General features: G+C 44.0%; 1 protein-coding gene across 1 annotated transcript; it reads right to left on the bottom strand.

Annotated features, from left to right (window-relative positions):
- Positions 1-678: 678 nt before the first annotated feature.
- On the bottom strand, positions 679-24,718 carry ajm1 (apical junction component 1 homolog). The gene is made up of 2 exons (XM_061698815.1): positions 24,588-24,718; positions 679-4,522 (listed from the first exon to the last, which is right to left on the bottom strand). The coding sequence occupies exon 2, from the start codon at positions 4,466-4,468 to the stop codon at positions 1,223-1,225; it is 3,246 nt and encodes a 1,081-aa protein (XP_061554799.1). The 5' UTR covers positions 4,469-4,522; positions 24,588-24,718; the 3' UTR covers positions 679-1,222.
- Between the last annotated feature and the right edge of the window lie 927 nt (positions 24,719-25,645).

The following is a 25,645-nucleotide window of genomic DNA, read 5'->3' as shown; positions in this document are numbered from 1 at the left end:
AACAAAGGAGATTAAGGGAGGTTACGGTGGATATAAAAGGTCAGCACACCCCTGTTCAAACGACAGCTTTTTGGAAGGGGGCTGCGAGCAAGGCTCAATGCCCTTCAAATTAAAAAAAAATTATCTAATAAATAAAAGTAAAATTGATGACAGAGAGGGTAATTATTATTATTATTTTTAATATTGATTGACAAAAATTGGCTGGAACAAAAAGGGTACTTTTTTTTTGGTTCAAGGCAAAAGTTCAGGGCACACCACATAGTGGTTGTGTGTGCACGTGCCTGTAAATATTAATTGTTAAGGTAGCTGCCATGTCCAGTATTGCTTCAATAAAACAAAACTATTACAACACTGGAGAACATTCTCTAAGCAATAAACAAGATAGGGAACTTATAATTAAATGTAATGAGTTCGAGTGAAAGGCTGAGTACAACCTAGACTGGTGGCCTGTCAAACAACAGGGAACACACATTCCAAGATACATAGATAACTATTCACATTCCCATTGTCACTAAGTGGGAATAAAACCCACGCTTCCTGCATCAAAGTTGGGCGAGTAAACTACTACTATCAATTCTGTTAATATACCGGTAATATACTGTAGGTCATTTTCATATCATTAAATCAATAATGGTAAAGAAAAAAAAAAACTAATTTAGCAATTATTTTATGCCGCCTTGGTTTTATATAGGTAAATGTCTCCCATGCTTCCTCCTGCATTCCCAAAACATGGATAGTAGGTTAATTAAAGACTAATTTGTCCAAAGGTATGGGTGTGAACGGTTGTGTGCTTATATGTGCCCGCCGATTGGTTGGTGACCAGTCCGGGGTGTGCCCAATTTCGGCTGGGGTAGGCTCTAGCTCACCCCTGACCCTAATGAAGACAAGCGGTATAAAAAAAATGGCTGGATAATATGATATAATAATTATTAATATATATCAGCTTTGCATAGAATTGTCTTTGAAGTCAAGAACATAATAATGAATATTTTTTTTCGATAATACATCATCAAATATTGGGACATTCCTTGTGAAGGAAGTACTGTATGTTGTATATGTAACAGTAAGCAGCCAATATACAGATAAATCACAAGGATAAAAACTATGTTCTGTATGTTAAAAATAATGTACAGTACAATATTCTGTTAAGAATTATAATGACAAAATAACAAAATAAATAAATGTACAGTATAGGTTGTGTGCTCCAAACACATTTTTGCTTTTAAATGATGTCATCAAGAAGATGTGGAGTCCCTACCCAGTCCAAGGTCCTTGGCTCAGAGGCAGCCATAATCATGCACATAAACTGTTTACCTGTCCTCTTATCAATCGGATAAATCGTGGTGGGGGTAAATCTTAGGTTATTTTCCACAAACTCACAGAGCTGCTGATAAACTTGTGGATATTCATGGCGTAAGAATACTCCTCGGATCCTTAACTCTCGTTGTATATTGATAAAACAGATTTCTCTGGCCTTCCTGCCTTCTTCTCCCTCTTTGTCAATATCTGCTGTTCCTGGTGGTGGAGTTAGGATCAGGGTTTCCATCTCACCCTGTTTTTTGTGGATCTTTCTGTCAGGGCTAAAAGAAGCCAGAGCAACTTTTGCATATTTTCTGACTGCTGGAGCTTGGTTCCTTGGTGAAGGCCCATCAGGCAGCTGTTCACCGACAGCAATGGATACATTCAAGATAAAACATTCATTCGGGTCATACTCATTTCCAGCTTCTTGCAACTCTTTACAGTACTCACCGAGGTTGTCTTTGAAACTTTCAAGCTCTCTTAGGGACAAGTACGTAGGTGACATAGGTAGACTATCCAGGCCTGCCTGCAAAAAGTTACTGGATGACACAGTGTTTGGGAAACCAAGGAAGAGTACGCCTTTACCTCGAGAAAGGTAACCAACTTTGGCAAGACGGGAGAAGGCTTTGTGGACTTCAATAGTCTCACGACAATGTTTGATGATATGTCGACATGAGCTGCCAATTCTACCATAAACACAACTCTCTTTATGAATGTCCCAGTCTTCTCTTCGGCAGTTGCGAGAGCAGTAATATGTGTAGCAGCTGTGGCAGGATTTAAAGTAAAGGCAAGCATTGAACAGAGTTTCAGTTCTCCGGCATTTGTTGTTTGAACACATCATTGTATCATCTTCATCTGGGCTCTGATCTGGGGAGCACTCATCTGCACCCATCATTGCATCACTTGCCCCATCCATATCTTGAAATGAATCAGGGTTTAATCTTACTGAGGTTGGCTGCTTGTCAAGAGGTGGTGGTTCTTCTGCAACAGCCTCTGAGTTCTTCCTTGACAGAGATACTGCCTCTTCCTCATCAATTAGCTTCTTTAGCTGATCTAGTATATCCTCACTTGCCCTTCGAGTGTGCGGTTTGTAGTCGGTCACAAGATCAGCCAGCAGCTCATCAAGTTGTTCAAGACTTTGCTGAAGAGAGTTGTCATGTGGCTTTTCTTTGGTTGAGGCTGTAATTTCTTGATCTTCAGTGCCTCTAGAGTCCAGAATATCCCAACTGGCAGACTTTCCTTCAGCCTTCCTAAGATTCCCAGTCCGAAAGTCATTATCAGTGATTGTAATTTCAGGAGTTACTAACCACTGTTTGCTAGTTGTGTTCTTTAATGTCGGTGGAGGACTTTGGTCAATCAAGGAGTTATCAGACATTGATAAAGCTGCATAACGTCTTGGTGAAGTGGAGAGATTGACTACCACTGGCTGTGGTTTGTCAACTGAGGCTCCGACAGGTTTCCTTGGATCTAGATCATTATAGCTCTGATGCCGTTGAACAGAACGGGGTTGTTCCCTCCCTGTATGTGACGTGATGATATCATCTAATGATCTGGAGTATGCTTTAGAATCTGTGCCAATTCTTTGAGTTTCTGCAGAAGGGTTAGAATACCAAGGCATTAATACAGCTTCTTGTTGGACTTTGGTTGGAGTGACTTGGGACACATAAGTTACCGGATTAGAGGAATATCCAGAAGCATATGAACTGCACCAGTCATCTGTCTGTGCCTGAATGATTCTCACATTTTTTTGGCTGTCTGTATAATGGGCCCTTGCTGGGACATGGTGCAGTGGTGGCATGGCGTGCATGTCATGTGAATAATAAAACCTTGGAGGAGCAGTCTGAATTTGATAAGTCCTTGGGTCATCTCCATAAAATATTCTAGTTGGTTGTGGTTGTATGATATATGGCCCTGGCTCATTTGCTGTATGGGATTTTGGATACCCGGCCTGTAAGGTGTATGGATAGGGCTCCATTTCACTGTAATAAGGCCTTGTACCCATAGCATGCACCAGTCGACCTCTTTGTTCATGTACATATTGCACTTTGGAGGTTTGTCCTGTGTTATGTTGATCATGAAAATAAGAACTTGGCTGAGGAGGAGCAGTGGTAACATATCTACCAGGATCATCATCATAAAATATTTGGATTGGCATGTTAGGACTGGAATGACTTCTGTTTTCCATATCATACCCAGAAGAAGACATCCTTTCAAAAGGGACCTCCATTTGGTATTTGTACTTATTTGGCAGACTGCAGGAATTTTGAGAAGCTTGTCTACTCTCTGTACCCACTGAATCAGTAGGAGTTGGTGCTCTGGAATAGGAGAAATGGCGGGGGACAGTCAGGCTCCTACTCCCGAAATTGTGGTGTCTCTGCCAGGGGATGTCCATTTGAGGAGTAGGCTGTTTCTGTCCAGTATGATGTAATGCTGAATCATTTGGTTTAATGTCTACCCGACATCTGACATGAGGGCTGGTTGCTGGTTTATCCAGCAATGCCTCCTCATAGGTATTAGCCACGTAACGGGGTGAATAATATCTATTGTTATCACTAATTTGAGGATGAAGTCCAGCAGGATGTATTTCATGTAAATGTGTTTTATTTGCTGCATAGGAGGACTCCTTACGTGGTGATATATCATGTCTCCAGTGAGATTCTACAACAGTCCGTCGGGACTCCCTTCCCTTCCTCCCTGAGGATGAGGACTCCGATGATATAGGGGTGAGACTGGTTTGGATTCGGGGTGCACTTTTTGACCGAGCCCTTCGTTTATGCTCAGGAACAGCAGGCTCACTGTCCATATGTGTTTCCGTTGGTTGAGATGTTAACCTATAATTGAAAATGTCTGGAGCAGAAAAGCGGTACCTCTGCTGGTGGCCCAGGGCATTCCAGACAATATTTAGATTAGCTCCATGCCTATCCGTCTTCTTATTGTATGGGGAATACATTGAGTATTTATGATGATTTGGGTACTCCAGTGAGTTATAATCAAAGGTACGGCAGTGTTGCTTCTTGACTTTGCTCGTAATGTCTTCCAGTGTGCTGCAATTTAAAGAATTACATTCTTTGGAGAGTTGCAAGGATTTGGAGAGTGAAGAAATGGGGATAACCTTTATGTCTCGATGCACACTTGATACCAATAAGTCAAGTGGTTCGGTGAGTGTCATCTTAAAAGGACTCCTTTAGTTTTCTCCATTAAACTCAATGATTGTTGATGTTCCCTAAAAGATAAACAAAAAAAAGTAACAATTCAGATTTTTATCAAAAATTCATGAATGATGAATAAATATTGTAACGTATCTGTTCCAATGGAATTCCTGAACCAAGACTAGTTGCCATAAAAATGTTTTGAAAGACAAACAAACTTACAAACGAAGCGAATTACCAATTAAATGTGAGCATTTACATCAGTTTCATAAAACCGGTAATTTAGATGGATAGATGAATATGGGTTAGCAACACAAACCCCCAAAGATGTATAAAAATGAAAGGGACCTTAACATGTTAACTTTGAGTAGTTCATTATATAAATACCTTTAAAATATGCATTTAATTGCACTTTTCTATTTTTGCACTCCAGGCTACGCTAAACTTTCCTCAGAGCGCCAATTCTTTATTCCTGATAATTCTGATGCACGAGATGCATTGAGTGATGTCAGCGCACAAAAATGTTTGACTACTGACATTGATGGAAGAAGCAAGACTGCATTGCTTGGTCCATTGCTCAAAAGTCCATGACTAACAAGGTGCCGTAAAAAAAATTGTATTTCCAGTTTGTAGCATTGAAGTGCTGGGGCCCAAAGTAATTATCTTTTTCTCTGGGCCCCATATCCCTGGCGGCACCCCTGCTGGATGAAAAGTTTTTGCTCTTTTTAAAAGATGGAGGGAGGCACGGTTGGCACATCTGCCTCACAGTCCGCCTGTGTGGAGTTTGCATGTTCTCCCCGTGCCTGCGTGGGTTTTCTCCGGGCACTCTGGTTTCCTCCCACATCCCAAAAAACATGCATGGAATTTGATTGAGGACTCTAAATTGACACTCCCTTAGGTGTGAATGTGTGCACGAATGGTTGTTTGTTTCTATGCGATTGGCTGGCGACCAGTTCAGGGTGTACCCTGACTCTCGCGCGAAGATTGCTCCAGCACGCCCGCGTCCCTAGTGAGGATAAGCGGAACGGAAGTAGAATGAATGAATGAATAAGAGATGGAGGCACTGAGGACAGCAAATTGTTCTGTGCATATTGTACAGCAAAACCTTATAACACAAGCACTTCTTGCCTACAGCATCACATACTATGCAACGGGTTTTGCCTTAAGGTGATACTTTGATGAAAAACATGCATTTTGACTCAAGGTAATACCATGGGATAATGTTTGTGTCAACAGTTCTTTTCAGAGCAAGGCTAGTTTATTTGAACTGTCTGAACGAGGACAAAATAGACTCAGCGGTATCATGAGAACAATGTTTTTTTAAATCACACTGAAATGTTTAAAATGTTCTGGTCTTTATTTCTATCGCAGTCTTTCCTCAGGATATTCTGAGAATACATTTTCTGATTTGGGTAATTGAAAGGACTATTTTAATTATTTTTAATTGACCATTTAGGTTTACTTTTGGAAAGTATATTTGAGGGTTCCTCCTGTACTGCAATCAGAATCATCTTTATTTGCCAAGTATGTCCAAAAAACACACGAGGAATTTGTCTCCAGTTGTTGGAGCCGCTCTAGTACGACATTAGACAGTCCATTGACAGAGAACACTTTTGAGACATAAAGACATTGAGAAAAACAGTCACTGAGCAATAAAGGGTTGCTCGTTATCTGGTAATGCCGGCACAATTTTTTTTTTGTATTTTTTTTTGACAATTGTGAAAAAAGATGCCGAGTCCTCTAGCACTTAGAACAGTTTGAATGTCTAATATAGCAATAGTCCGGTGCAATGACCATTGTGCAAAGGGCACCGAGACTTCAAGGAGTGTATGGAGTTTAAGTGAAGAGTAGCGCGATAATCTGGGACAATATTGATTGTGCATATGTTGCAGATACTCCTGAGTCAGTGTGCAAGTGGGGAAGATGTTACTCTGGCATTAGTGGCCAGTATTGATCAACAACAGATATGCAGGTAGTCCAGCGAGACTACTACAGTGAGTGCACGAGTAATGTATAATTGGCCCGACAGAAATGTAACAACAAACTAAAGACAAAATAATTGGCAGCATGTTGCAATGGAATTGTAGGTTAGCTGTTTAAGAAGTTGATTGCAAGAGGGAAGAAGCTGTTGGAATGTCTGCTACTTCTAGTTTGCATTGATCGGTAGCGCCTAACTGAGGGAAGGAGCTGGAAGAGCTGGTGACCGGGATGTGGAGGGTGCGAGAGGATTTTGCATGCTCTTGTCTTAGTTCTGGCAGCGTGCAAGTCCTCAAGGGTTGGTAGGGGGGTACCGACAATTTTTTCAGCAGTTTTGATTGTCCGTTGCAGTCGGGGTTTGTCCTTTTTTGAAGCAGCGCCAAACCAGACAGTGATGGAAGAACACAGGACTGATTCGATGACTGCTGTGTAGAACTGCCTCAACAGCTCCTGTGGCAGGCTGTGCTTCCTCAGAAACCGCATTAAGTATATCCTCTGCTGGGCCTTTTTGAGGACGGAGTTGATGTTGATCGCCCACTTCAGGTCCTGAAAGACTGTAATTCCCAGGAACTTGAAGGTCTCAACGGTTGACACAAGGTAGCTGGACAGGGGCAGCTGTGGCGAAGGATGCCTCCTGAAGTCCACGATCATCTCTACAGTCTTGAGCGTGTTGAACTCCAGGTTGTGTCGGCCGCACCACAGCTCCAGCCGCTCCAAATCCTGTCGATATGCAGACTCTTCACCGTCTTTGATGAGGCATCTGTCATCTGCAAACTTCAGGAGTTTGACAGCCGGGTGCATTGAGGTGCAGTCGTTCGTGTAGAGAGAAGAGCAGCGGAGAGAAGACACAACTTTGGGGTGCCCCAGTGCTGATGCTACATGTGGATGAGGTGGTCTCCCCCAGCCTCACCTGCTGTGTCCTGCCTGTCAGGAAGCTGTAAATCCACTATCAGATGGCAGGTGAGACAGCTGAGCTGGTGAAGCTTGGAGGAATGGTGTTTAGGGATGATGGTGTTGAACGCTGAGCTAAAGTCCATGAACAGGATCCTCGCGTAGGTCCCTGCACTGTCGAGGTGTTCTAGGATGAAATGCAGTCCCATGTTGACTGCATCATCTGCAGACCTGTTCGCTCGGTAGGCAAACTGCAGGGGGCCCAGCAGGGGACCTGTGACGCTCTTGAGGTGGTCCAGCACGAGACGTTCAAAGGACTTCATGACCACAGGTGTCAAGGCGACAGGCCTGTAGTCATTTAAACCCGAGATTGTAGGTTTCTTGGGGACTGGAATGATGGTGGAGCGTTTGACACAGGATGGTACTTCGCACAGTTCCAGAGATCTATTGAAAATCTGTTTGAAGACTGGAGTGAGCTGGTCTGCGCAGACTTTGAGGCAGGATGGTGACACATGGTCTGGGCCTGCCGCTTTGTTAATTTTTTTTATGCGTCTCACATCCTGTTCATGGATGATTAACGGAGAAGTCAGGTGTGATTGTGGTCGGTGGTGTGGCTGGGTGGGTGTGGCCCTGTGCCCGCTCTGATATGCGCCTTTCTTAGCTTGGCGAAGTTGCTTAACTTTGGCAGTGAACCACAGCTTGTTGTTATTGAATGTGCGAAATGACTTCGTTGGTACATACACATCTTCACAGAAACTAATATAGCATGTGACTGTCTGTATATTCATCCATCTGAATTTTCAAAGACACTCGAGTCTGTGCAGTCAAGACAGCTTTGAAGTTCTATCTTTGCTTCATTGGTTTACTTTTTCACAGTTTTCACCGTAGGCTTCACGCATTTAAGTTCTTGTCTGTATGTCAGTATTAAGTGAATTAAGCAGTGATCAGATGAGCCCAGTGCTGCACGAGGTTTGGCACGGTAAGTGTTATTTAGCGTCAATGTGCTGCTTGTATTTAGGAAGTTCATGGTTGAGTTTAGCTTTGTTAAAGTCCCCGAAAATAATGAGGGGCGAGTTCGGGTGGTTTTTTTCAATTTTGTTTACTTCTTCGGCGAGCACTAGCAGTTCGTGTTAGCTTGAGGCGAAATGTAGACACAAGCGAGAATGAATGATGTGAACTCACAAGGCGAGTAGAATGGTTTACAGTTCCAAAACAACGACTCTAAATGCGGGCTGCGGTGTGTGCTGAGCTCCGTGAAGTCCGTACACCATTTTTCGTTTATATAGAAGCATATTGTTTTCCCCGATGATTCCATATTGCGGTCTGCCCTGTGAAGATGGAAGCCGGAAAGCATGACGGCGCCATCGGGGACAGCCTCACAAAGCCAAGTCTCCATATAGCACATGGCGGCGGAACATCCAAAGTCTTTACTGGTCTTTATCAGAAGATGAAGCTCGTCCATTTTGTTGGGTAGAGAGCGTAGATTTGCGAGGTGGATCGGCGGAAACGGCAATCTGTATCCTCTTTTGCGGAGCTTCACCTGGCTTCCTTCTGTGGCGCCGCCTCCATCTCCATGCGCCAAAGACTGCGGTCGCTGCTCCGGTGAGTAACTCAGGGAAAGTAAACTGAGCGGATTTGCAAAACTTGGTGAAGGAAAGTCCGGAGTAGCCTCCTTGATGGTTAGCAAGTCTTCCCTCGTGTAAGTGAGTCGTGTAATGTCTCCAAAGATGAACGAAAAAAATAAAATAATCGAGAGCGCGTGGATGTACTCAAAAGTAAAACAAAGGTTTCCAAGACATGATTTTTTTGTGAACATTCTCAGCCAAATTACAAAACGTTGGTCAGGAGTTGGGATTGTAGTAGCTCAGTATGTAAGGACTTGGGCTTTGGAGTCAGAGGACACGGATTCGAGTGCCGGATTTGAGTCGTTTACAGATCAAGCCCACTTACAGACTGCAGAGCAGGTATGCACAAATTGGAAAATAGTTACTTGCTATTGTTTGCAGCTGTGAAAAATTCCATCAATATGTTTATGGAAAATACATCCTTGTTGAGAGTGGCCACAAGCCGCTTGAAAGTATTTAAAAAAAAAAAAACTTACACCAAGCTCCCATGAGACTTTAGAGCATATGTGTCAAACTCTGGCCCGTGAGCCAAATTTGGCCCGCAGTGTAATTATATTTGGCCCGCGAGGCAATACCAAATGATTACTAGAGCTGGCCCGCTGGTATTATACAGCCGCATTCACTGCTAATACTACAAATCCCATAATGCTCTGCTGTTGTTTTTGGCACGTCAATCAGGACATGACCCATAAACACCCTCTGTGACAGTAGTCATATCACGCTACAACTGTCACCGTGCTACCCCTTCCCAAAAATGGCGAAACGAATGGCAGAAAACAGGAGCTTTCTGAACAGGTGGGAGGCAGAATATCTGTAACATCTGCTGTCAACGTGGCTATAACTAAGGAGAACAAGATTAGACGACATGGAACGACACACCATGACAAGTAGAAGGACTTGGACATGACTCAAAGGAGCCAGAAAGTACAGGAGATGAAAAGAAGTTGTTATATTGTTAGTTAGTTATATTGTGGCAGCAGAGATCGCAAAATCAGCCCAGCCCTTTGATGAGGGAGAGTTTCTGAAAAAGTGCATGATGAAAGTTTGTGACCTTGTGTGCCCAGAGAAAAAGCAAGCATTTTCAAACGTGAGCCTGAGCAGAAACACAGCAGCTGATCGTGCTAACCAATCTGTATGACCAGCAGATGGAAAAGGGAAAATATTTCATTGCATTCTTCCTTGCTGTGGATGAGCGCAGTGACGCATCTGATACTGCTCAGCTGTCAGTCTTCATCCGTGGAGTGGACTCAAATCTGTGTGTTACGGAGGAGCTATTGGGATTAAAATCAATGCATGGCATAACCACAGGAGAGAACATCTTTGAGGAGGTTTCCAAATGTGTAACTGAAAAGAAGGTGCCGTGGGATAAACTCGTGAGATTAACGACAGCTGGTGCGCCAGCGATGTGCGGTAAAAAGAGTGGACTGGTGGGCACGGTGAAGGTGAGCTAACTGTTTATCACTGCATCATACATCAGGAATCACTGTGTGGCAAAGCCATAAAGATGGAACATGTTATGACCACAGTAACACAAGTAGTTAACTGCATAAGAGCCAAAGGTCTGAATCATCGGCAGTTTAAGTCTTTCTTGGAGGAGTGTGCGATACGAATACGCAGATGGGCCTTATCACACAGGTGAGATGGTTAAGCCATGGAAAAGTACTTAACAGATGTTTCGAGCTGCGTGAGAAATATGTCAGTCAAGGACACAGCAGAGCTCTGGGAGAAAAGGATTCTGTGAGCTGGCCTTTCTTTTTTCGAGCCATCTCGAAGCACTGAACCTCTATCTCCAGGGGCGGGGGCGCATCATCACAGACATGTACGCTGCAGTGAGCAGCGTACAGATTTTAAAATAAAACTGTGCCTGTGGAAGAATTAGATGCTGCAAGGACACCTTGGCCATTGCAAGTTAACACAACAACCGCTAGCTAAGCTCGTCATTACGACTCAGTAAACGTCAACAGCTAACATAGCACAAGCCAGGGGTGAGTCTTTAGGGGTGCTGAGCTACTGGCCAGGCAAGATAAATGTAACGCTTTTGTAGCCTACATTTTAACGCAATTTCTATAACACAGAAGTACAACACTTTTTGGGAAAGAGTGACAAAACCATAAAATCTGACAAAGGTTATTTAAATGTTGGGCCACCACAGCAAACGAGGAATGCACTGGATTAATAAAACAAACATATTCTAGTCTACTCATTTCTAGGGGAAGATAACTCATTGCATTCACCATGCAGTATGCATTTTTTTCTGGAGTAAACCAGCCCCGTATAGTGAGTACTAAAATAACCAAAAATGGACCTCGGACTCATTTTTTTAACCTTTATATAAAATACAATGCAACATGTATAACACAATAATAGGAATTGACTTTTGTTAATACATGTACTTTGAATACTAATACATAAAATCCTCTCTTGGCTCCTCCCTCTCTCTGTCTCCTAATTGTAGTTAATTGGCATCCAGTCAGTTAGACCACCACCATCTGAAACATTTTCTAGATGGAAAAAAATGTCAGCTAACTCCACTTCAGCTCACAGATCCTCTAGTCTAATTGCAACAACATAAAGAGGCTCTCTCCCATGGAATTAAAGGTAAAGACAGCTTGAGTGACAAAGGACTGTTTGTAAAGGAACCAAAATAAGGAACTCTGAAGACACTAAGATGCATTTGGTGTTAGTTTTCATGGAAAAGGCATATTAAGCAATAGGAGAAAACTATTATATATACAGGTATATAGTGTATGGATATTTATACAGGGTGACTGAAAAGTACCTCTATTTTAAAATACTTATAATTTATTTATGTTGTGATATTTTTCTAAATGTTTTTGTGTATGTTCCATGATTAAAGGAGCAAATCTATTCTACCAAACCAACGACTTTGGAAGAACTTGAAGGGCGAATATGAGAAGTTATGTATTTCATCCCACAAGAGTTCCTTGTGAAATCAGTCAATGCGGTTCCCAGGCAGCTTGAGAAACTGGTGGCTATTGCTGGCGCCCATATCGAATTTTAAATAAAACTCCGTGCAATACACTTTCTTCTCATATTCATTTATTGTAAGAATTATAGTCCAGAAATAAATTACAAGTACTTAATAATATAAATAAATATAAATATAAATAAATTACAAGTACTTAAAAATAGGGAGTTTTCAATCACCCAGTATATATATATATATATATATATATATATATATATATATATATATATATATATATATATATATATGTGGCACGGTGGCCGACTGGTTAGAGCGTCAGCCTCACAGTTCTGAGGACCCGGGGTTTTCTCCGGGCACTCCGGTTTCCTCCCACATCCCAAAAACATGCATTAATTGAAGACTCTAAATAGCCCATAGGTGTGACTGTGCGTGCGAATGATTGTTTGTTCGTATGTGCCCCGCGATTGGCTGGCGACCAGTTCAGGGTGTACCCCGCTTCCTGCCCGATGATAGCTGGGATAGGCTCCAGCACGCCTGCGACCCGAGTGAGGAGAAGCGGCTCAGAAAATGGATGGATGGATATATATATATATATATATATATATATATATATATATATATATATATAGCGTATATAAAATCTAATTAATTTAGGAGAAATTTTATTTAGGAGAAAAGAATAAGCCGAAAGCGACTTCTGCGTTACTTCCAGTTTAGCGTGATTTTAAGTTTAGGCGTTAAAATCTAATTGTTTTATCTTAAAAAGGGGCACCACGTCTCTTTTTAGATGTGTAAAACTCCAGGAAAAAGTGACGAAAAACCTCTATGTCTCGTCATCTGAAGGTTGCTACAGGAATTAGATAAGAGTTCTCGATAACCAGAGGTCTTTTGTTGAATCCAAACACACAAATGATACAGATAGTGGATTTTTATAGAATTTTTAAAAAAATCTAACAGGGGAATCTACAGGAGAACAATGCAGGAAAAGCAAAACAAAGGACAGACAAACATTGGTAGAAGGAGGCTGGACATGTGAAGTGAGGGTGGAAAGACAAGTGACAATGCATAGAGCTGGGGTTTCCTGTTCTCGTTAGTTTAAAGCCAAATATGCACCAATCTGTACTTTTGTAGACCGCAAATTGGACTACGTGGAACACGATTTAGGCAGGCTGGTTGATCTCCCGAATGTTTGGCCGGTCCAGTCCGTATGGGGAAGAGGTGGAGTTGACGGAAGGAGGAGGAAGAAAAACAAATAATAAAAAGAGTTCCAAGTGCAGGGCGGCCAGAGCCCGGGGTGGCGCAAGTCGCAATATGCTCAGAGCAGACTTGTGCCGCCCGTTCCCTTCCCAACGGAGCTTGCCCGTGAGCTGCCCAGGAACCCGCAAGGATAGCTCAGGGAGCTGGGAGGGTGCCCTTCAGCGGGGAAAGGTCTGATGTGTCCTCGCCACCTTGTGGTGATAGCTGAGGCTTCCTGGCCTATCCAGTCTTCGGCAAGGTGTTCAAGCGAGCGAAAGCCAGCCAACAAAGGAGACTTTATGCCCAGCCGAAAGGGGGTGGTGCCATCCCTCCCTCCCCGGGGGCCCAATGGGAGGTAGACCGCTCTTAATGTTACTTTTCCATCCTATGAATATTTTGTGGTTGCAAAACAGTGGGATAAAATATTAATTATTGGATCTAAGATAACGAGACCAGTTTCCAGCTTTGCATTGTCACGAACACATCCTCTTTAATCCTTGTAATGAATGTTTCTATTTTATGTGGTTGTTGAGAACACTAATATTAGCAATGTGGCATTTGTGTTGTGTGTGGGGAAAGATCCCATCTGGCCCAGTAGACAAACAGACAGACATCAGTTTTCATCAGTTTTCTCCGGGCACTCCAGTTTCCTTCCACATCCCAAAAACATGCATGATCGGTTAATTGTAGACTCTAAATTGCCCGTAGGTCTGAATGTGAGTGCGAATACTTGCGATTGGCTGGCAACCAGTTCAAGGTGTACTCAGAAAATGGATGGATAGATGGATGGCTATATAAACAGTGGGTACGGAAAGTATTCAGACCCCCTTAAATTTTTCACTCCTTGTTATATTGCAGCCACCCAATATTGACAGAAAAAATAAAAAGAATTGTGGACATTTGTACAGATTTATTAAAAAAGAAAACCTGAAATATCACATAGCCATAAGTATTCAGACCCTTTGTTGTGACACTTATATATTTAACTCGGGTGCTGTCCATTTCTTCTGATCAACCTTGACATGGTTCTAAACCTTCATTGGATTCCGGCTGTGGAATACGGATTGGACTTGATTAGGAAAGCCACACACCTGTCGATATAAGACCTTACAGCTCACAGTGCACTTCAGAGCAAATGAGAATCATGAGGTCAAAGGAACTGCCTGAAGAGCTCAGAGACAGAATTGTGGCAAGGCACAGATCTGGCCAAGGTTACAAAAAAATGTTTGCTGCACTTAAGGTTCCTAAGAGCACAGTGGCCTTCATAATCCTTAAATGGAAGGCGTTTGGGACAACCAGAACCCTTCCGAGAATGGCCGTCTGGCCAAACTCAGCAGTCGGGGGAGAAGAGCCTTGGTGAGAGAGGTAAAGAAGAACCCAAAGATCACTGTGGCTGAGCTCCAGAGATGCAGTCAGGAGATGGGAGAAAGTTCTAGAAAGTCAACCATCACTGCAGCCCTCCAACTGTTGGTTGGGCCTTCCAACAAGACAATGACCCTAAGTACACAGCAAAATTAACGAAGGAGTGGCTTCAAACCAAAGCAAAACAAAGCAAATTTATTTATAGAGCGCATTTCATACACAATGTAACTCAATGTGCTTTACATGATTGAAAGCATTTAAAAACAAAGAAAAAAAACCAGCATATAAACATTCAAAACAAAGATAAAAAACTAAATAAAACTATAATTAAAACAGCGTAGTGCAAGAAATATCATTTAAAAGTGGAAATGCTCTTAAAAGCATGGGGAAAAAAGAAGAGTTGTTAACCTGGACTTAAAAACATGCACACTTGGTCAATTTTGTTGGCAACTTATTCCATTTGTGTGCAGCATAATAGCTAAATGCGGCTTCACCATGTTTGCTTTGGACTCTGTGGTCCACTATTTGAGCTGAGTCTGTCAATCTCAGAGCCCTACTGGCTTTATATGCCATTAGCATTTCATTCATGTATTCAGGACCTAAACCATTTAGTGATTTATAGACCAGTAGCAGAACTTTAAAATATATTCTCAAGCTGACTGGAAGCCAGTGTAAAGAACTGAGAATTGGAGTAATATGTTCTGATCTCTTTGTTCTGGTCAGAACCCGAGCTGCAGCATTCTGAATGAGCTGCAGCTGTTTAATGCTCTTTTTAGGGAGTCCAGTCAGAAAACCATTACAATAGTCAAGTCTACTTGAGATAAAAGCATGGATGAGCTTCTCCTGGTCTGCTTGACACATGCAAACCTTCACTCTGGATATATTCTTCAGATGGTAGAACCCAGTTTTAGTAATTAATTTGAAAGTCAGGTTGGAATCTGTCAGAACACTGAGGATTCGGACTTGGTCTTTGGTTTTTAAAGAGAGGGACTCCAAGTATTTTACTAACAGCAATCCTCTTCTTTTTATTGCCAAAAACAATTATCTCAGTTTTATTGTGGTTTAATTGAAGACAATTTTGGCTCATCCAATTATTTATCTGTTTTAGACAGTGACACAACACCTCAACTGAACTGCAGTCACGTGGAGACACTGCTAGATATAACTGTGTGTCATCTGGATAACTATGATAGTCAAAATTAAAGTGCTAAAGAATTTAAACCAAGGGTAGCGTATACGGGCTGAACAAGAGGGGTCCAAGAACTGAGCCTTGAGGGACCCCATAGCCATTCGATGAGATTGAACACTTCCAATGGTTACAAAATAACTCCTTTCATCCAGGTAGGACCTGAACCATTTAAGGATTGTTCCATTTAGTCCTGCCTACGTTTCCAACCTTTTAGCAGTATATTATGATCTACCGTATTAAAAGCCGCACTGAGGTCCAACAAGACCAGAATTGACACCTTTCCCGAGTCAGTATTCAACCTTATATCATTTAGCACTCTGATAAGAGGAGATTCTGTACTGTGATGAGTTAGGAAACCTGATTGAAATTTGTCATTTGTCTCATTTGCTCTGACGTGCACTCTGAGCTGTAAGGTCTTATTTAGACAAGTGTGTGGCTTTCCTAATCAAGTTCAATCAGTATAATCAAACACAACTGGACTCCAATGAAAGTGTAGAACCATCTCAAGGATGATCAGAAGAAATGGACAGCACCCCAGTTAAATATATGAGTGTTACAGCAAAGGGTCTGAACACTTATGGCTGTGTGATATTTCAGTTTTTCTTTTTTAATAAATCTGCAAAAATTTCAACAATTCCGTTTTTTTTCTGTCAATATGAGGGGCTCTGTGTACGTTAATGAGGGAAAAAAAATTAACTTAAATGATTTTTAGCAAATGGCTGCAATATAACAGAGTGAAACATTTAAGGAATACTTTCCGTACCCAATTTAAGGAATATATATATAGGAATATATATAGGGAATATATATAAGGAATATATGTATATATATACAAAAATGTAATTTGCATCTTCAGAAAACATGCTGCAAATCATGAAAATTCATTTTGGACACCAAGTAACAAAGACATTTTGCTAAATTAGATACTAGTTACCCCCTCCTTGAGCCGTCACCTTGTCGTGGTGGAGGGGTTTGTGTGTCCCAGTGATCCTAGGAGCTAAGTTGTCTGGGGCTTTATGCCCCTGGCAGGGTCACCCATGACAAACAGGTCCTAGGTGAGGGACCAGACAAAGCACGGCTCAAAGACCCCTAATGATGACAACAAACAATGGACTTCGTTTTCCCTTGCCCGGACGCGGGTCACCGGGGCCCCCCACTGGAGCCAGGCCTGGTGGTGGGGCTCGAAGGCGAGCGCCTGGTAGCCAGGCCTGCACCCATGGGGCCCGGCCGGGCACAGCCTGAAAGGGTAACGTGGGTCCCCCTTCCCATGGGCTCACCACCTGTGGGAGGGGCCATAGGGGTCGGGTGCAGTGTGAGCTGGGCGGCGGCCGAAGGCGGGGACCTTGGCGATCCGATCCCCGGCTACAGAAGCTGGCTCTAGGGACGTGGAATGTCACCTCTCTGGCAGGGAAGGAGCCCGAGCTGGTGTGTGAGGTCGAGAAGTTCCGACTAGATATAGTCGGACTCGCCTCCACACACAGCTTGGGCTCTGGTACAAGTCCTCTCGAGAGGGGTTGGACTCTCTTCCACTCTGGAGTTGCCCACGGTGAGAGGCGCCGAGCAGGTGTGGTAAGTATTTACTGCCCCCCGGCTCGGCACTAGCCTCCCTCCGCCCTCGGGTGGGGGGACGGGTCCTGACTGTTGTTTGTGCCTATGCACCAAACAGCAGTTCAGAGTACCCACCCTTTTTGGAGTCCTTGGAGGGGGTGCTGGAGAGCGCTCCCCCTGGGGACTCCATTGTTCTGTTGGGGGACTTCAATGCTCACGTGGGCAATGACAGTGAGACCTGGAAGGGCGTGATTGGGAGGAACGGCCCCCCCGATCAGAACCCGAGCGGTGTTCTGTTATTGGACTTCTGTGCTCGTCATGGATTGTCCATAACGAACACCATGTTCAAGCATAAGGGTGTCCACACGTGCACTTGGCACCAGGACACCCTAGGTCGCAGTTCGATGATCGACTTTGTGGTCGTGTCATCGGACTTGCGGCCACATGTCTTGGACACTCGGGTGAAGAGAGGGGCGGAGCTGTCAACTGATCACCACCTGGTGGTGAGTTGGCTCCGATGGTGGGGGAAGATGCCGGTCCGACGTGGCAGGCCCAAACGTATTGTGAGGGTCTGCTGGGAACGTCTGGCAGAATCCCATGTCAGAAGGAGTTTCAACTCCCACCTCTGACAGAACTTTGCTCATGTTCCGGGGGAGGCTGGGGACATCGAGTCCAAGTGGACCATGTTCCACGCCTCCATTGCTGAGGCGGCCGACCGGAGCTGTGGCCGTAAGGTGGTCGGTGCCTGTCGTGGCGGCAATCCCCGAACCCGTTGGTGGACACCAACGGTGAGGGATGCTGTCAAGCTGAAGAAGGAGTCCTATTGGGCCTTTTTGGCCTGTGGGACTCCTGAGGTAGCTGATGGGTACCGGCTGACCAAGCGGAATGCAGCTCTGGTGGTCGCTGAAGCAAAAACTCGGGTATGGGAGAAGTTCGGTGAGGCCATGGAGAAAGACTTCCGGACGGCTTCGAGGAAATTCTGGTCCACCACCCGACGTCTCAGGAGAGGAAAGCAGTGCACCACCAACACTGTGTATAGTGGGGATGGGGCGCTGCTGACCTCGACTCGGGACGTTGTGAGTCGGTGGGGAGAATACTTCGAAGACCTCCTCAATTCCACCGACACGCCCTCCCATGAGGAAGCAGAGTGTGGGTTCTTTGAGGCGGGCTCTCCTATCTCTGGGTTTGAGGTTACCGAGGTAGTTAAAACCTCGGTAACCTCAAACCGAGATTTGCCCGGAGTTCCTAAAGGCTCTGGATGTTGTGGGGCTGTCCTGGTTGATACGCCTCTGTAACATCGTGTGGACATTGGGGACAGTGCCTCAGGATTGGCAGACTGGGGTGGTGGTCCCCCTTTTTAAGAAGGGGGACCGGAGGGTGTGTTCCAACTACAGGGGGATCACACTGCTCAGCCTCCCTGGTAAGGTCTATTCAGGGGTGCTGGAGAGGAGGGTCCATCGGGAAGTCGAATCTCAGATTCAGGAGGAGCAGTGTGGTTTTCGTCCTGGCCGTGGAACAGTGGACCAGCTCTACACCCTCGGCAGGGTCCTCGAGGGTGCATGGGAGTTCCCCCAACCAGTCTACATGTGTTTTGTGGACTTGGAGAAGGCGTTCGACCGTGTCCCTCGGGGAGTCCTGTGGAGGGTGCTTCAGGAGTATGGGGTACCGAACCCCCTGATACGGGCTGTTCGGTCCCTGTACGACCGGAGTCAGAGTTTGTTCCGCATATCCGGCAGTAAGTCGGACTTGTTCCCGGTGAGGGTTGGACTCCGCCAAGGGTGCCCTTTGTCGCCGATTCTGTTCATAACTTTTATGGACAGAATTTCTAGGCGCAGCCAAGGCGTAGAGGGGGTCCGGTTTGGTGGCCTCAGTGTTGCATCTCTGCTTTTTGCTGATGATGTGGTTCTGTTGGTTTCATCAAGCCGTGAGCTCCAACTCTCACTGGAGCAGTTCGCAGCCGAGTGTGAAGCGGCTGGGATGAGAATCAGCACCTCCAAATCTGAGACCATGGTCCTCAGTCGGAAAAGGGTGGCATGCCCTCTCCAGGTCGGGGATGAGATCCTGCCCCAAGTGGAGGAGTTCAAGTATCTTGGGGTCTTGTTCACGAGTGAGGCAAGAATGGAACGTGAGATCGACAGGCGGATCGGTGCAGCGTCTGCAGTGATTCGGACTTTGTATCGGTCCGTTGTGGTAAAGAAGGAGCTAAGCCGAAAGGCGAAGCTCTCAATTTACCGGTCGATCTTTGTTCCTACCCTCACCTATGGTCATGAGCTGTGGGTCGTGACCGAAAGAACGAGATCCCGGATACAAGCGGACGAAATGAGTTTCCTCCGCAGGGTGTCCGAGCTCTCCCTTGGAGATAGGGGGAGAAGCTCGGTCATCCGGGAGGATCTCAGAGTAGAGCCGCTGCTCCTCCGCATTGAGAGGAGCCAGATGAGGTGGCTCGGGCATCTGATTCGAATGCCTCCCGGACGCCTCCCTGGTGAGGTTTTCCGGGCACGTCCCACCGGGAGGAGACCCCGGGACGACCCAGGACACGCTGGAGAGACTACGTCCTTCGGCTGGCCTGGGAACGCCTCGGGATCCCCCCGGAAGAGCTGGATGAAGTGGCTGGGGAGAGGGAAGTCTGGGCGTCCCTGCTAAAGCTACTGCCCCCGCGACCCGACCCGGATAAGCGGTAGAAAATGGATGGATGGATGGATGGATGGATACTAGTTACTACAATACAGTATATAAAACACTTTCCATCTCACTGATGTCACTCCTTCAGTGGAGATACAGTGATTTACTTCAGGTCAGTAAGCATTTTGAGAGAGCACTGTTTTTATGGTGAGTATTTTCTAAGGGAATGAATAGACAGTGGTGCACTGCAGCTTCGTACCGTTGGCAGTGAACACTGAACAAATGCCTCCTTTCGCAGAACTAATACATCACTTTCACTGAAACACTGATATTCATGCAGCTATATTTTTATTGGGTTTGGTGTATTCTGTATTCAACATAGTCAGTCAGAGAAAGAACACGTTCACAGGGCTTAAATTTCTTTGTGCTATGACATTTACTTGGATAGAAAGAATAGATAGTTGTTGTTGATTCTTGTTGGGCGGCACGGTGGACGACTGATTAGAGCGTCAGCCTCACAGTTCTCAGGACCTGGGTTCAATCCCCGGCCCTGCCTGTGTGGAGTTTGCATGCTCTCCCCGTGCCTGCGTGGGTTTTCTCCGGGCACTCCGGTTTCCTCCCACATCCCAAAAACATGCATTAATTGGAGACTCTAAATTGCCCGTAGGCATGAGTGTGAGTGCGAATGGTTGTTTGATTCTATGTGCCCTGCGATTGGCTGGCAACCAGTTCAGGGTGTACCACGCCTCCTGCCCGATGACAGCTGGGATAGGCTCCAGCATGCCTGCGACCCTAGTGAGGAGAAGCGGCTCAGAAAATGGTTGCATGGATGATTCTTGTTGTACCGGGTATCCAAATGTCCTACATGTGCAAATAATATAGCGCTGTTGCACAAATACTGTTTGAATGGGGATCATTTTAACTAGACTTTACAACGATTTTATTGGGCTGATTGGTATCTGCCGATATTTAGCATTTTATGCTGATCGGCTGATCGGCTTTAATGTCATAATTCGCCGATCCAATCAATGACGTCATTGACCTGCTCCACAAAAGACATTTTACTCCACGTCGCCGCATGCACAGTATACCTGAATGCAAGAGTTAGTTTATTTTTAGCCTTGTCGCGTGTCTTTTGACGTAGTACTGTAAATATCTGACGGCCAATGGAGAAAAAAAACAAAAAAACTGTCGGCGATGTGGGACAGACAACACGTCGGACACAGGCAACACGTAATGCCCGGATCAGGCTAGAAGACATTCTTTCACGATTGCACTGTCAGAGACTACTGCAATAAAATCTTGTATTGTGATACCACCGCATCCTGTTTTTTACAATCATTGGGCTTCATCTTGCCAACTCAAATGCGACCAGATACGCTCATTACCGTAACGACGACAACAAGAGTGGTGCGAGCCGACTGTATTATAAAGACAAAATGGGGAAAAACGTGTGTTGGTGTTCACCGGTGCTCAGGACAGGAGAGGACGTTCGTTTAAGGCTTGCTTGTGGTATGTTCACGTACTTTTAATACGATACGGCTCACAAGCAGGCAATAAAATGTTATGTAGCCTAGCAAGCTAGTGGTAGCACGAACGGTTGGATGTAAACATGCCGCCATTCTGTTGAATCATGCTCTAAAGTTTCGGTGTGGGTGAAGTCATTTAATCAAAAATAAAGTAATTTAATTACAATAAGTTTGCACCTATTATTTCTGTCATGTAATGTTGGTTTGACCTGACTCATTAGAATGCACAATCTAACTAGAGGAGTGATTTCCAACCTTTATGGAGCCAAGGAACATATTTTACAATTGAAAAATCTCACGATACACCAACAAACAAAAATGTCACAAAAAGTGGATACATTAATTACTGTATTTTCTACAACCCCAATTCCAATAAAGTTGGGATCTATATTTAATTAAATACACTACAAAGACAATATATGTAATGTTCAAACTTCTAAACTTTATTGTTTTTAGCAAATAATCATTAACTTAAAATTTTATGAACACGTTCCAAAAAAGCTGGGTGAAGTGGCAAAAAAGACTGAGAAAGTTGAGGAATGCTCATCAAACACCTGTTTAAAACATCCCACAGGTGAACAGGTGGGTGCCATGATTGGGTATAAAAGGACCTTCCCTGAATTCCTCAGTCATTCACAAGCAAATATGGGGCGAGGTTCATCTCTTTGTGAACAAGTACGTGAGAAAATAGTCGAACAGTTTAAGGACAATGTTCCTCAACGTACAATTGTAAGGAATTTAGGGATTTCATCATCTACGGTCCATAATATCATCAAAAGGTTCAGAGAATCTGGAGAAATCACTGCATGAAAGCGACAAGGCCGAAAACCAACATTGAATGCCCGTGACCTTCGATCCCTCAGGCGGCACTGCATCAAAAACCGACATCAATGTGTAAAGGATATCACCACATGGGCTCAGGAACACTTCAGAAAACCAATGTCAGTATACAGTTCGGCGCTACATCCGTAAGTGCAACTTGAAACTCTACTATGCAAAGCAAAAGCCATTTATCAACAACACTCAGAAACGCCACCGGCTTCTCTGGGCCTGAGCTCATCTAAGATGGGCTGACGCAAAGTGGAAATGTGTTCTGTGGTCCGACGAGTACACATTTCAAATTGTTTTTGGAAATTGTGGACGTCGTGTCCTCCGGGCCAAAGAGGAAAAGAAGCATCCGGACTGTTATGGACGTAAAGTTCAAAAGCTAGCATCTGTGATGGTATGGGGCTGTGTTAGTGCCAATGGCATGGGTAACTTACACATCTGTGAAAGCACCATTAATGCTGAAAGGTACATGTTTTGGAGAAACATAAGCTGCCATCCAAGCAACGTCTTTTTTATGGACGCCCCTGCTTATTTCAGCAAGACAATGCCAAACCACATTCTGCATGTGTTACAACAGCGTGGCTTCGTAGTAAAAGAGCACGAGTACTCGACTGGCCTGCCTGCAGTCCAGACCTGTCTTCCATTGAAAATGTGTGGCGCATTATGAAGCGTGAAACGTCGCAACTTTATTGTAATTGGGGTTGTAATAAAAGACCATTTGTTCTGTTTCTCACTATGGCTCACTGGCATAAATAGAGGAACAAAGATACATTATTTATTGTAACTATAATTTTTTGGAGCAATTAAGTACACAAGTATATACAGTAAATGAATAGGTCATTTAAATAGACACATTCCTCCATCTTGTTATCGGATCGGTGAGCAAGTTTTTTAAACTTGCTGATCGGTGATCTGCCCCAAAAATCATGTAAAGCCCAATTTTAACATGGTTTTCACAAGGACACTGGTATTTTTTTATGCTTTTGTGCTTTTGTCCACAAGTTGAGGCTGAGCGAAACCAGCATTTAGAAAATACTGGCCAATAATACAGAATAAACCTACACGTATGTTCTCAGAAATCTCATAATTACTGTATGTTACCGTAATTGTCTGTGATTTCTGACTGATATTGAAACAATAATCCCACGTTACCAGTGAACCATTGATTGTGCATCATTCCACATTTAGCAAACAAGACCAGTGAAGAACAAGTTATTTGCTGCCATTAAAGCATTAATAAGTTGCATTTGTTTCGTCGCGGTTTTTACTGAATACATTTGTTCTTTTAATTTTGGTTGCAAATGATCCTGCAATTTCATTTTTAAACTCAATATTATGTGACGGAACGTAATGTTATAACCAAATTATTTTGTTAGAAATCCTTTTGTTAATCAACAGGACATTTCCTTGACAATATTTTTGCCTTGATGTCTTATTTCAAAATATGATTTGTCAGTTTGTTGATCCAATAACAATAATTAAATGCAGGGAGTCATTCTGTTATTTTATAATGACGAGATGATGAATTTATATGGCTTCAAACGGCTGTAGGAGGGTAACAATGGCGATGATGTGGACTGAAATGGAAAATGAGACACTTCTGGGTGAAATGATCCTTTGTGTGAGAAAGTTAGCGAAACCGCAGTATAAATGCATGTGACATGGCTACAGCAGAAATGGAAGCCTTTTGGCATGGTGGGCAAAATTATGGAACTGCGTGTTTGGCATCTGTTGCTTGGTGCACTGCAGCCCAGACATGTTAATTTAAATAAACTATAAAATAATACATTTGAGGGCTGACCGATTAATTGCTCTCATTTGAAAAATCATTACTTCTATACATGATGTAGATTTTGAGGCATTTATTCAAACAAGTCTGTGATGTCTTCTGTCAAGGACCTGCAAGAATTGGGACATGCAAATTACTGGTGCTTAAAATTATTATTACAAAGTCAACAGATTTGGTTTGACAAAACTCTCTCAGTGAATTCGTGCAAATCCGCTGCATGGACAGCCCACTGCCCGTGGCTAGAACTCTTACGAGGATGATGTCATGTGTGAAAGGATGGACCATATCAACCACCGTGATTACACCAAATAGTAATATAGCAGCGACAACGCGCCACGAGCACACAACATTCAAACAAAATATGACACACGTTGCAAGATCGGAATGGTCGAATTCATTCCGACTAAAAGCGTGGGTCATTGTGAGGGCATGCTTATCGGTTATCGCCGCGTGGACGGAAAACATTAACGAATATGGGAATTCAACATTTACTTAGCAGTGTAGCTAGAAGGGCATAGTATCGTATTTTCCATGCACGTCAATCGTGCCTGGATGTCAACATCATTCAGCGAATCCAATGCTTCGTATCTTACCACATCATTCCGGAGACCCACTCTGAGTGTTTCCATTTTTTGATACGAGGGAGTGACAAAATCAAGCGAAAATGCAAAACACGCGTTTTGTTTCCTCCTCCCCCCCTCGCTCCCTTCACAAGGTGAGACGGGTCTCTTGCGGATTGCTGCGCATCCTCGCTGCACCATCCGCATCTATCTTGCCGCAACCACAACCCAGTCTCTTCTCTTTCTCGAACCCACCCCTCCCCTTCCATTTTCCGTTCTCCGTTCAGTGCTCTTGCTCAGTGGCGGTTCTAGAAATGTTTTACTGGGGGCAGGGGCGTTTATTTTTATTTTCTTCTCAGAGGGCACAGTTTTAAACATAGGGGCAGTTTTAATCACACACACACACACACACAGTCTAAATTGATTTATCCATGGGATTTATTAACTTTATTCGTGAATAGTATTTTTTAAATTGTATTCATGACATTCTTTCTTCTTGTTTTCCTTTCGGCTTGTCCCTTTAGGAGTCGCCACAGCGCGTCATCCTTTTCCATGTAAGCCTATCTCCTGCATCCTCCTCTCCAACACCAACTGCCCTCATGTCTTCCCTCACGACATCCATCAACCTTCTCTTTGGTCTTCCTCGAGCTCTCTTGCCTGGCAGCTCCATCCTCATCATCCTTCTACCAATATACTCACTATTTCTCCTCTGGACGAGTCCGAACCATCGAAGTCTGCTCTCTCTAACTTTGTCTCCAAAACATCGAACCTTGGCTGTCCCTCGGATGAGCTCATTTCTAATTTTATCCAACCTGGTCACTCCAAGAGCGAACCTCAACATCTTCATTTCCGCCACCTCCAGCTCTGCTTCCTGTTGTCTCTTCAGTGCCACTGTCTCTAATCCGTACATCATGGCTGGCCTCACCGCTGTTTTATAAACTTTGCCCTTCATCCTAGCATCTTCTGTCACATAACACACCTGACACCTTCCTCCACCCGTTCCAACCTGCTTGGACCCGTTTCTTCACTTCCTGACCACACTCACCATTGTTCTGGACGGTTGACCCTAATATTTCAAGTCCTCCACCCTT

This window comes from Phycodurus eques, chromosome 15 (assembly GCF_024500275.1).
Source record: "Phycodurus eques isolate BA_2022a chromosome 15, UOR_Pequ_1.1, whole genome shotgun sequence".
In the NCBI taxonomy this organism is placed as follows: Eukaryota; Metazoa; Chordata; class Actinopteri; order Syngnathiformes; family Syngnathidae; genus Phycodurus; species Phycodurus eques.
Note: the sequence above shows the minus strand (reverse complement) of the source record. Positions and strands in the feature narration are given on the sequence as shown.

Excerpts from the sequence above, each read along its gene's own strand:
- ajm1 (XM_061698815.1), bottom strand. The coding sequence starts at position 4,468 with ATGACACTCACCGAACCACTTGACTTATTGGTATCAAGTGTGCATCGA.